The sequence below is a fragment of the Phoxinus phoxinus genome (genome assembly GCF_949152265.1).
Source record: "Phoxinus phoxinus genome assembly, chromosome: 14".
Classification (NCBI taxonomy): domain Eukaryota; kingdom Metazoa; phylum Chordata; class Actinopteri; order Cypriniformes; family Leuciscidae; genus Phoxinus; species Phoxinus phoxinus.
Window position 1 is genome coordinate 20,787,367 of NC_136889.1, and position 12,144 is coordinate 20,799,510.

At 39.4% G+C, this 12,144-nt stretch overlaps 1 protein-coding gene across 5 annotated transcripts in view; it reads right to left on the reverse strand.

The window, feature by feature from the left end:
* Nucleotides 1–12,144, reverse strand: part of actn1 (actinin, alpha 1) — a 33,402-nt gene that overhangs the window by 4,000 nt on the left and 17,258 nt on the right. For 3 of the 5 annotated variants that reach the window (XM_079635226.1, XM_079635227.1, XM_079635225.1), the window contains exons 7-18: nucleotides 11,988–12,069; nucleotides 10,520–10,605; nucleotides 7,210–7,302; nucleotides 6,332–6,562; nucleotides 6,103–6,250; nucleotides 4,689–4,839; nucleotides 4,500–4,608; nucleotides 4,190–4,330; nucleotides 2,096–2,278; nucleotides 1,777–1,911; nucleotides 688–867; nucleotides 455–601 (exon numbers count right to left, since the gene is read on the reverse strand). In XM_079635226.1, the coding sequence (XP_079491352.1) occupies nucleotides 455–601; nucleotides 688–867; nucleotides 1,777–1,911; nucleotides 2,096–2,278; nucleotides 4,190–4,330; nucleotides 4,500–4,608; nucleotides 4,689–4,839; nucleotides 6,103–6,250; nucleotides 6,332–6,562; nucleotides 7,210–7,302; nucleotides 10,520–10,605; nucleotides 11,988–12,069 (1,686 nt within the window). Of the gene's footprint in view, nucleotides 1–454; nucleotides 602–687; nucleotides 868–1,776; nucleotides 1,912–2,095; nucleotides 2,279–4,189; nucleotides 4,331–4,499; nucleotides 4,609–4,688; nucleotides 4,840–6,102; nucleotides 6,251–6,331; nucleotides 6,563–7,209; nucleotides 7,303–9,951; nucleotides 10,038–10,519; nucleotides 10,606–11,987; nucleotides 12,070–12,144 lie in introns of those variants that run through there. The other 2 variants (XM_079635229.1, XM_079635228.1) reach the window with 2 other exon arrangements.

The following is a 12,144-nucleotide window of genomic DNA, read 5'->3' on the forward strand; positions in this document are numbered from 1 at the left end:
GTGAAGAGGGTCCATGCAGAAGAGAACAACGAGAAGACAAAAGAAGAGAAAGTGCACAAACGTTAGGACAAACTGTGCAGTACTGTGCTGTGAGGGGGGGGGGGGGGAGTGACTGTAAGGACAGATCTAATATGTGATGCTCAAAATCTGGGCCTGGTGTGCTCGGTTAACGGTCAACTATGCTGTGCTGTTTTATCGATGTTAAGATGTCTTGGGTGGCACTGCGTGGGTTTTTAGTGCAGCGTTAGGTTTCAGCGTGGCAGCCTGTAATCTGGGACATGTGTGGGTGACATACTTTAATTCCACTCTATGCAAAATCAGGTCAATAATACAAATGCATTTCTATGAAAGTCAAAATTCAGATACTTGTGCATTTTGGTCATTTAGTAGAATTAAAATGAGACGTCCTACTGCTCTTAATGATGTTAAACTGTGGTGTTGGACTCATACTGACTCGATCGAAGTGGTTGAACGAGGCTCTGAACTCATTCATTTGGTCCTGGCTGATGCCTTTGGCGTCACGGGTCAGAATCTGGTTCTCGATCTCGTTTATGGTGCGAGCGATGGTGGTGAGGAGCTGCTCCCAACCTACACGGATGTGCTAGAGGAAGAAAGGAGATGTCAGGAACATACAACTGCACTAGGGGGGTTGGAAATAAGCATTTGAGAGTTTTTGTGCGTATATACCTCCATTGTGTAATTAGTGTGTTTGTTGTCGAATATAAGTGCTTCCTGTATTAGTTGATGGTCTCCCTCTAGCTGGTCAATCTTTGGTTTGTAGTTTACTATGCTCTTCTCATACTGTCGCAGGTGGGTCAGCTGATCCTCCAGGGTACCGTGCATCTCAATAGAGATTCGGCCAATTTCCTGAAGATTAAACATTAAAACAACTTTAAAATAAGAGGACAATGACAGTTTTTCCTGAATCTCTGCCTCCGTTTCCAGGGTTTTTACCTACACCTTTTTTTTCTGAGGCCACCCAATTGATATAATTTAGCAGTATCTGATGCATTCTTTTCCATGATTGACTTCATCTCACTGTCTTCTACAAATGTCAGTGTTAACCTCGGGAAAAATTTCATAAGGGCAAATACCTTCAAATGGATGACTTAAATTATTGTGGGACTGGATGAGTGGAATCCCATAGAATTTTTAACTAGACAGTCCTGTGTCTACTTTGCTACTTTGCTCCAAATAGTTATTTGACAAATAATAACTTATATATACTATGTAAACATATCGTGTAATTAAGTAATTCAACTGTTTTAACTGTAACTGTTTTCATTTTTAATATATTTTATTTTAAAATGTAATTTATTCCTGTGATGGTAAAGCTGAATTTTCAGAAGTCTTCAGTGTCACATGATCCTTCAGAAATCATTCTAATGTGCTGCTCAATGAACATTTCATATTATTATCAATGCTGGAAACAGCAGTGCTGCATACTATTTTTGTGGAAACCGTGATACATTTTTTCAGGATTCTTTGATCAATAGAAAGTTCAAAGGAACAGCATTTATTTTCATTTAGTCTTTAGTCTGTCACTTTTGATCAACTTAATGCATCATTGATAAATAAAAGTATTAATTTCCTTGTTTTTTTATTTTTATTTATTTTTTTAACCCCAAACATTTGAACGGTATTGTATGTTAATCAACTACACGTGTGACCGTGTATGTAAGCTACTCACCAAGAACATTTTTGACTTTTCTCAGTTCTCTGACAGTACCATAAGAGAATGTGATTAATTTTCTGTTAATTTAGCTCATGTCCCACCTCCATCTTGGTCTGGATCCAGGGTCCAATAACATTTGCCTGATTAGCAAACTGTCTGCGCAGTCTCTCATTATTCTGCTGACGAGCGTGTTCTTCGACCAGGGCCTGATCTCTCTGGGGTACTAACTGCCTCACCTGAGAGGAGAGAGCGAGAACAGGAGATTAGGAGAAAGCAGTGTGGAGGTGAATTAAGCATCTCTTCTTGAACCCATTTTCTTACATATAAAACATATATGTGTCATATATTTGTCTGAAAACTCTGATTCGCTTCTATTTTACCTGCACAAGTTTATTTTCTGAAGAAGAATTGTGCTCAAACCTTATCCCATTTGGCATTGATCTCCTGGGGGTTGATGGTGGTGTAGGGGTTGGTGCCAGCCATGTTGACGTGGTATGTCTGCACAATTTTAGCAATTTCATTATGGATTCCCAGGATGGCCTGTCGTTCCTTATCTGCCTCAGGCAGTGTGGCTTTAAACTGCTCATGGGCTGTGCTGAGTCCCTGATACACACATACACACACACACAAAAGAGAGGTGCTATAACTTTCTGAAACATTCCTCCTCTGCAACGTTTCAATTTTCCCTCTTACATCAACTTTTATATGAAATACACCAGAACACTTCACAGGCACACTTGAAATCCACCAGATGGATGGATGGACAGACAGATGAGATAACTTAGGATTTTGCAAATGTTCTGCTCATTCACACAAAACCATGCATGCTGATTTCATATTTAAAGACTGTCTTTTTGTGATTTTAGTCATAAACACTAGACTAGTCCATCTCGCGATTTGATTAAAGGTGACCTATTACCGGTATGCCCATTTTCACTAGCCTGGTTCTACCAGACTCACGTACATTTGTACAGAGAGTCTGGCCTCTCTCCATTGACAAGCGTTAACTTCCTTGAAGGCGGGTATTCTGTTGAAGTTTAAAACTATTGGATTTGCACAGAGCCACTCAGGATCTGCCATAACCAATCGCTAACGTTTGGTCGTGACGTATGTCATGCGCCGGCCGTAAAGACGTATCCGAATGATCAGAGGATTGTGTTTAGAATAAGATGTCTGTCAACGAGAGCTGCAGGTTTTGTTCTTCGAATTTAAGAAATCACGGAACAATTACAAATTCTAAATGTATATTTGACACTGAGGACAGTGATAAATAATGTATTCAGTCAACTGTCGAAGCTGGGTCTAATCATTAACAATACGCCACTGTGCTCGGTTCGGATCTGCCGCAAGTGCTGTGTAGTGATCAGTGATCGCTCGCATCTTTCTCCGCTGCTATTACTGAACTACAACTTAAACTAACGCACGACATCAACGTCATCGTTCTCAGCCACTCCCTCTGTTCGATGATTGGCCCGGTGAAATTTTGATTTCAGAAAACCAAAGAATACACCACAATCCCAGGCCTAGTACTGAAGGAAAATGAAAATTGAGCGGAAGTACGTAGGAGGGCGGAGCCAGGCTACATTTTCACATGATGTAATATAAATCTCTGATGTCCTCAGAATGTGTCCTTGAAGTTTTTATTATAGCTTGTCAAAGTTCCCCCTTTTTGGGTGTGAGGTAAAACGCGTCGTTTTGTGTGTGTCCCTTTAAACGCAAATGAGTTGCAGCTCCACGCCTCCGTTCAGATGACAGCCAATCCTTTACATGTGCTTCGGATACTATGGGAACAACATAACAGCCGAATTTCTCTCAGGCAAAATGTCAATAATACCCAGTAGCGAGTGCAGCCTTACATGTTTGAACCGTAGTCAGACAGGTGGAGAGACTCAGGAAGAGGCTGCAACTGTTAGATTGTACATGGACGTTTCTGAATGGTTAGTGGTACATTTATATATAAATTGTTGTGGAGTTACGTTTATTCATCTTATCAACAAGCCTGTACCGTCAGGTTAATCTATAAACTGTTGTAGGCTCGTGTGTGAACTGTATTAGGATGCCCACAGAGCCAGAAAATATATGCTGCAAGGAGATAAAGCAGGTATCGTTTTGTTTACGTTTATAATGTCGGACTGCTGCTTCTCACTCGTCACCTGTCGTGGGCAGGGTTTCCCTACTCTTACGTAGGAGTAGGGGGAAATTTGAAAAAAAAGCTTGTTGTGAGAGATTGATAATGATATATGGGGATTATTGGGTGGATTTTTACCATTATACGTTGGTTGTTTACACACACTGTGGACACACATCTGTGTTCAAACACCTTATAAAAGTGAATTTTGCATAATAGGTCCCCTATAAGCCCCATCATTCATTCATACTTAGCCAAATTCTGTGACATTCCTCATTATACAGTAAAATTAATTTTTATGACTGAATTGCACCATTACGTCGACATTTGGACAGACAGACAGGCAGATTAGACAGATGGATGGATGGATGATTAATGTGCAATACCTGTATCTCCTCAATAGTGTGAACGATAAAAGTGTCCTGCAGGTCCTCCATGGCTCCCTCCATCCAGTTGTTAAAGGGTGCCGCCCTTTTGGCGAACTCCAGGTACAGCTGATCAATCGTTTCCAACAGTTTCTCTGTCCTCTGAGGGATGAGATAGAGCCAAGACACACACATATGAGTGCAGTGCACTTACAGCACAAAAACACAAACAGTGGCAGACAGTATGTCACCAAAGAAGTGATGCAGCCGTTTTCTGCAGTGCAGGTCAGAATAGAAATGATAAATTCAAGGTGTTTTTCAAGTTTTTCACCTGCAACGCCTCGCTGCGTTTCTGAGTTAAAACTCCCAGTAAATCCCACTGATCGCAGATCCGCTGACAGCGGGCGTTTACACTGGGAGAGTCGTAGTACTCCAACTCACTAAAGAGAGAGAATGGGTGTGAGAGTGAACTACTTCAACAGGCATTTTCTGAATCAGGTTTTTCTGTGTGTTTACTGACTTAAGCTCCTGTGCGATGGCAGCGATCTGTTCCACTCTGTCCTGATGAGCTGCGAGGTCACTCTCAAACGCCTCGTGCTTCTTCAGCAGAGCTTTGATCTCTGAGAGGGTTGCCGTCTCGAAGTCTTTATCCTGCAACATCTCCTCCTTACCTACAGGGAGCAGCAAAGATCAGCCAAACCTTAGAGAGAATGAGGAACTCCATTCTTATAAACAAAGAAAAAGAATGTCCCTGCATCCCAAAGTGCATACCATCCATCCTAAATAGTATGTGACATTAGAATAAGTTTGTCCCAATGCATAGTTTGTTGAAGAGTGTGGCCTACTCTAACGGCTGATATTGCCTAAAACTCATTGCTAGTGGAGGATTTGGTTCAGAACTACAAACATGAGTAAAAAAAACTACAAATATAGCAGATGTTCGCAAGACCGACGGTTAGTAGAGACACATTGTAAGGGGTTTGAGTTATTAATAATCAATATCTAACCTGATGAAAAATATTTATGTAATGTTATCTGTGTTATATTTAATTTGAAACAACATTGGTAATTTTTATAAAGACACTAACAGCACAATAGCATACATACACGTCTGGCCACTTACTGTTAAATGCATCATTATGCAAAAGACATGCAGAGTTCTCTGCATAAAAAACACACGACTAGGGCTGTGAATCTTTGGGTACACAGCGAATCGATTTGATTTACGATTCAAAGGTTTTCGATTCGATTCAAAAATGTTTTTTACAGATTCAGAATGATTCGATTCAAGACGACCCACAATAAAATTCGATGTGATTCGATTACCGATTCGATTCTGCATTTTTAAATTCATTTATAGTTTTATTTAAATGCTTCCCCTAATGTGTCTTACCCAAGGTGCAAATTACACAGCGACTGCGACCTTCAGATGGGTGTCTACTATTGGTCAAATAAGGAACGCAACATGCATGCGCATCTGACAGACAGATGAACCTCTTATTTCAGTGTTGTTAATATCGTGGTTATTTCAGCAGTTTCCTTTGTACATTCGATTAAATGACATTTAGTTAAATGTAATTTATCATTCAACGGAACTGTGCGTATAGTGAATAAATACACCCCTACACATGACTGGGAAATGAACAAACTACTTGTTTTCTTTCTGATATGGTAAGAAGAATTGTTTGAGTAGTGTAAATTTAATTAAATAAAATTTGGTGTATATGAAGATGTTAACTGTGACAGGATTATTGACATGCCGGTTGAGACAAAATGCTAATAATATGTCCCAAAGCTTGTCTACTCTTCTGCTGCACACTGAAAAGTATCTACTTTTTCCTCCAAGAGTACATACTTTTAGGGCATAGTATAAGTAGGCAACTTGGGACGCGGCATGTGTGTTTCTGCTTCGTTCTACTTCATCTATCTGTTACCGTCAGTCCAGGCTTCGTGGATGGCGGCTTTTTGGCGAAATTTCTCTGCAAGATGGTCGAGTCTCTCCAGTCTGCGAATCTCATTCAGTAGCCACTCTTCATAACCCTTCTCTGCTCCCTCAAGACCTCCCCAAGCATTGGAGATATCCTACACACGCAGACGATTCATTACTGACCAGTATTACAAGTCAAATGATTAGAGTTGGATGCTCTAAAACTGAGTTCTCACCGAGACCATCTTCCCCTCTGAGGGCATGAACGCAGGCCGGTTACTGAGGCGGAGTTTGGTCTGCAGTGTGTTGAAGTTGATCTCCAGCTGACATTTCTCCTGAACTTTAGGCGGTTTGTGAAGTCGTCGGTAGTCCCGGAAATCCTCCAACTTCTGCTGCATGGCCTGCATGGTGTTCTCCGGAACGCGATTCTCCAACCACGGGATGGTTCTGCGAATCCACTCCAATAGCTAAAGAGAGCAAGAGAGAGAGAGAAGAAAAAAAAGGGAGGAAACAACAAAAAGATCGGGGAAAGAGGATAAAACACATTGGAAAAAGTTGGGAGCAGACAGAATGAGATAAAAGGAGGTAGGGAGAGAAAAAGAGATAATGAGATTGGGTTTTAAATATGGGATTATTTGTTTTTTTATTATGAATTAGATATAGGGCTCCCATATAATACAATAATACATTTCGCTGATTTTTCCAGTCATTCTGAAATACAGGATATGGGTTTTATTTATTTATTTTATCTCGATTTTTTAGTTATATACAGTATATAATTATTGTGGAATTATTACTTTATTTAGAGATTGCACTCACAAAAAGATTAACAAAGCCAATAAAATAATTCACATTCAATATAGAAATTTCCAAGATTGTATTAATTTCCATGGAACTTCCTGGCCTGGAAAGCAGTCTTTTAAAATTCCCTGTTTTTCATGACCATAGGAACACTGTAGAGTAAATGTGCTAGATATTAGCGGAGTTTAAATGACTGAAACTTCTCACAGGCCCTAAATGAGCACAGGCTGAGACGACAGGATGGGAGAGAGGACGAGACGAGACGAGAGGAGGATGGGAGTGAAGAGGACAGAACATGAATGAGTGTGCTCACATCACTGGCTAGTTTCTCATAGTCTTCCATCAGTTGCTCGTTCTCCTGATTGACAGCCAGCACTTTGCAGATCCGATTGGCTGCTGTCTCGGCCTGAGGGGGTAAAGGACAGTGAATCTGCTTCTGTTTCTGTGGAAACCACATCAGCGCCATGGCAACGCTGTTAAGGTTTTGTGTGTTTGAGGTGCTCAAGTCAATTTATTACCGTTACCAAAAGCTATCAACCGCTACGTCAATATCATATAACCCTTCTGTGCATGTTTAGTTATAAATGTGTGTATTTTTGGAGGGGAGGGGGGGGCGGGGGTTAGGAAGTGAGTTGCAATTCTAAAAGCCAAAAAGGAAGAGGATAAAACAGTGATAAGCTCAGTTTATTGTTGTCAGTGACAGTCAGAGTTCATGCAGTGCTCTCAACTTTATGATCATCTTTTGAATGCTAATCTGAAATGTTACCAATGTTGGCACATAATGCTGATCAACAGTGGATAAAATGGTATGCTTTTTATTGGAAAATCAGTTGAATAGTGCAAAAGTAAATCACCAAAACAATACAATTCTGTCTTTTCTAATTCAATTAGCTTGTTTTATTCTGATACACTTACTGGACAAAGTCATTTAGAACAATCCACACAATAACGGTGCATGGGTGTGGATGTGGGTGTGTCAGAGGAAGTTTTGCTGAATACTTTTGAACTGTTTGGTGGGTTTACAATCAGACTCGTGCCTTATAAGAGCAGACAGGATCTGAGTGTGCAGGGAACACACACCCAGCTTGTAGAAACTATTTATCGAGGGATGTTAGTCATCAGTCCAGAAACGCTCACACAGAGTTGAGGAAACCCAGCTGGATGTGATGAATCAGCACAATGAAGTAGTAACTTTCACTCTGTCAGTGAGGAACATGCTGCCTCTGAATGAACTTTGGTGATTTTAGACTCAGTCTAAGCTAATTCAGAATTGTAAGTCTATATGAAGTGACTTAACACGTGAGAAGAACCACATGAAATCTGTGAGCACAAAACAGAAAGCTCTGAAGATGCCCACAAAATGGGAACATACATATGGTCTGCCCCTTGTAAATTATTAGTAAATTTAGTATGTATGTTAAATACATTAAAGGTAACATCTAAATTGATTGGTTTCATACAAGCCAAAACTATTATTTAATAGAACTGAATCAATCTGACTACCTTAAATAAAAAAATAAAAAAAATAATAAGGTTAGGCAGAAATAGCAACTGATGCATTATTTATTTCTGCCAATCGTGATATGTTTATGCCGCCTTTGTGCCACATTAAAAAGTGCAAACATATTTTGTGGTATACGCTGCTTATGTGGCTTCTGGGATTTGGGCTCATGAGTTTGCTTAAGCTGATTCAGATTCATGAATCTATATGAACCGACTTGGATTCTTGAGTCTGTCAAAACAGATTCACTGCTGTGAATTTTCTGGACCAACTATTTACTGACACAGAAGGAATTATGAACAAAGATTGATAAAGATGTTTGAATAGGGAATGAACCGACTAACTGTCCGAGTGATTTTAGCAGGACATCTATTTCAACACCTATTCTAAAATGTAAAGAAGTTTGATTGTTTCTATACGAGACACAGTGTGTGTGTGTGTGTGTGTGTCTGTCTGTCTGTGTGTGTGTGTGTGTGTGTGTGTGTGTGTGTGTGTGTGTGTGTGTGTGTGTGTGTGTGTGTGTGTGTGTGTGTGTGTGTGTGTGTGTGTGTGTGTGTGTGTGTGTGTGTGTGTGTGTGTGTGTGTGTGTGTGTGTGTGTGTGTGTGTGTGTGTGGAGAAACAGAGCTAGGTGTGTTATGTAATACTAGAGCAGGGTTGCCCGGGAAACAGCCAGAACTGACACAAAACCAAAGAAGGAAAGAGAGAAATATCACAGCCAAACAAGAAATGAGAAAGAAGTCACAATGAAGTTTCACAGCAGATGGGTTCTGACCCGTCAGTGACATCAGAGGCTGACCTCACCATAATAGCCCTTGTGAAAAAGAAGTGCGCTTTAACTGAATTTAATAATCACTTGTAGTGTACCGGTACTTCAGATCTTAAAAATATATTTTTAAAACGTATTTTCAGATAATGTAACATGAATAAAAAACTTTTAAAAATGTCTTAACACAATTAAGTACACTTTGTTAATGTAAAAAAGTGCACTTTGTTAATGTAAAATTAAGTGTTACTTTAAAGTATGTGCTAACTAACATATTAACACAAATGAAAAATACATTCATATAATTTTAACTGTAGTGTGTTATTCGATATTTAAAGTTAATACATTTTAAATATAATGAATTACAACTTCATCATAACATATTTGTAATTTCATTTAGTGACATACAATAGAATAGAAAGTTGTGGACATTCAGCAGCACACTTTAACCATATTTCAAAGACAATCGATAGAAGTCATTGTGAAATTATATATTAAGATGTATTTACCGGTAAGTGGGTCTTAACTAATTGCATGTAATATGAATTTACACTATAATACATCTCAAATCACATGCAATCAAGTGTCTGAAAATATTACATTCAGTTACAAAATAATCTTTTCAAGTATATTATTTCCTTAAGAACTCTTTCTAAAGTATGCTAAAGTTAGCTTCTTTTTCACAAGGAAGTTCGGTTCAGTGAAGAACAATATATCACATCTCTTTCAGTCTAGATTTGACTAGGATTTTGAGGTGGAAGCTGATTGGCTGATGACGGTCTGCGCTCACCTTCTGTTTGCCTGAGAAGGCATGGTAGTAACATGACACATACGTCATGATGGCCTTTTCATCGGGACGCAACGTACTAACGATATCTGCCCAGGGAAAGAGGGAGCGGGAACAGAGAGAGAAAAGGAGGTGGAGAGGAAGGGAGAGAAAAAAAGCACAGAGTAAAAGACTGCATAGACACAAAGACAAACGGGGCACAGTCCTACAGAAATGATACAAGGCATGAAGAGGTCTCCAGGAAGTCTCATTGATGCCGTGAATGTTTGGGTATTTTTTTAGGAGACTGAAGTGGAGACGCACTCATGCCTTCATCATAAGAATGAATTTCCTTCATGCAACAGGTGGAAAGACCCATGCAACTGTAGAAGGAGCGTGAGCCCTGATGGGCGGAGCTTAGCACTGCAAAGAGTCAGAGAGAGGCAGACTGTTAGGAGTGTAGTCATGGTCACAAGAAACCACGACATCCAGTAATCACTGCTACTGGCGATCACGAAAACAGAGTGAAGGGAGGGCCTTATTGGGTGAGTGTAGAAGTTCATGACATTGGGAGGGGGGTGCCCTGCGATACCTTCTGCGCCCCAGAGAAGGCATGGTAGAAGCTAGAAACGTAGGTCATGATGGCCTTCTCATCGGGACGAGCCGTACCAACAATATCTGCAGAGAAAGAAGGGGGTGATATTAAAGTAATAAGAGAAAAAAAATTAATGATCAGAGCACATCACACACAGTCACATACTTCAGAGGCCCATTCGAGGGGACTTCCTGTAAAGAAAGAGTTATTAATGTGAATGGAGATATGAAATCATCATAATCAGAGCCGGATCCAGGGGGCATAAATCAGAGGGGCATTTATATGTGTGTGTGTGGGGCAGGTTTAGTGGCTGCCGAAATCACGTTCAGCCTTGGTGATGGGTTGGATGCGTGCATTTGTAATCGCTTTCAAATGGTGCTCGCTTTTCTCTTTCACGGCACAGTAACTCGTTTGGGGTTGGATGGCAAATACCGGCCCTGATTATAATCAACCTAAAAAGAAACTCTTCAAAATGCCTAACAAGTTTAAACAAGATTTGCATTTTCTGAAGGAAATCCTATTGCTTTCAAGCAGCAAAAGAATAATGGTAAAGTTTTAATTCAAATGTTGCTGCAAATCGTGCTGGTTTAGTGAAGGCACCAAAGCAACATTATATTGCTTGTGGAAACACATAACATCTGTATAATTTCCAGATTTTATTACAAATGAAAAATATAATTTATTTATATATTACAATTAATATGATATATTCAAATAAATAAACAAATATTAAGAGGGTACTATATTAAATATATATATTTCAGTTATAAATACTATAAATATTCAAAAAATATTTATCAGTATAAATATTTTTCTGGGACATATAACAAAACTATTTTTGGTGGTGGAAGCCGGTAAAAATAAGTATTATATTTTATCCATGTGAATAAGAATCCACACATAATGTAGACACCATCTTTGCAGTGTATGGTGGCTTTATATTTCAGTAGAAATATTTGTGAAAAAGAAAATACAATTCAGTATGCATAGATGCAAGAAAGACCCATCTCAACTTAGTATGCACATATTATGAAATCACCGGCGTCTTGCATGCTAAACATTAAATTAATTTTATCACTTTTTTTGTTGAAAAAGTATAACGCTCACAAAAGCTAGAAACAGATAGCACACCTAAGCCTGAAATGATCAGCAAAACAACGTTTAATTGCAGACTGCATGTTAAGTGGTTCGGGTTGAGAGATTAAAACAAACCTTAACCAGAATGTTTGATGAATATCAAGCACTGCAACAATCTCATCACGAAACATCACAGCCCATTATCCTAAAAATCCCTCTGAACAGGCTAAATGTTAGGACAACATCCACAATCACACCTGCAGTAATGGGGTGTAATTCAACCTACACGCATACCTGTGTGCCTCCTCCAGCTCTATATTTAGACAGAGGTCTAACCTAGTTTCACAGTGAAATGGAACAGAAAGAAACTGTCCTCTAAATGTCTTACCTTCTGCATCCAGCATCTTAGGGATGTCCAGGTACTTCTCAGCGACATCAAAGGCGGTGTTCAGATTAGTCATTGGGTCATCCTGAGAGAAAACAAACATCAAAACATGGGTCATTATCTTTTATATTGCTGGTCTCTAAGTATGGTCGGAGGTTCT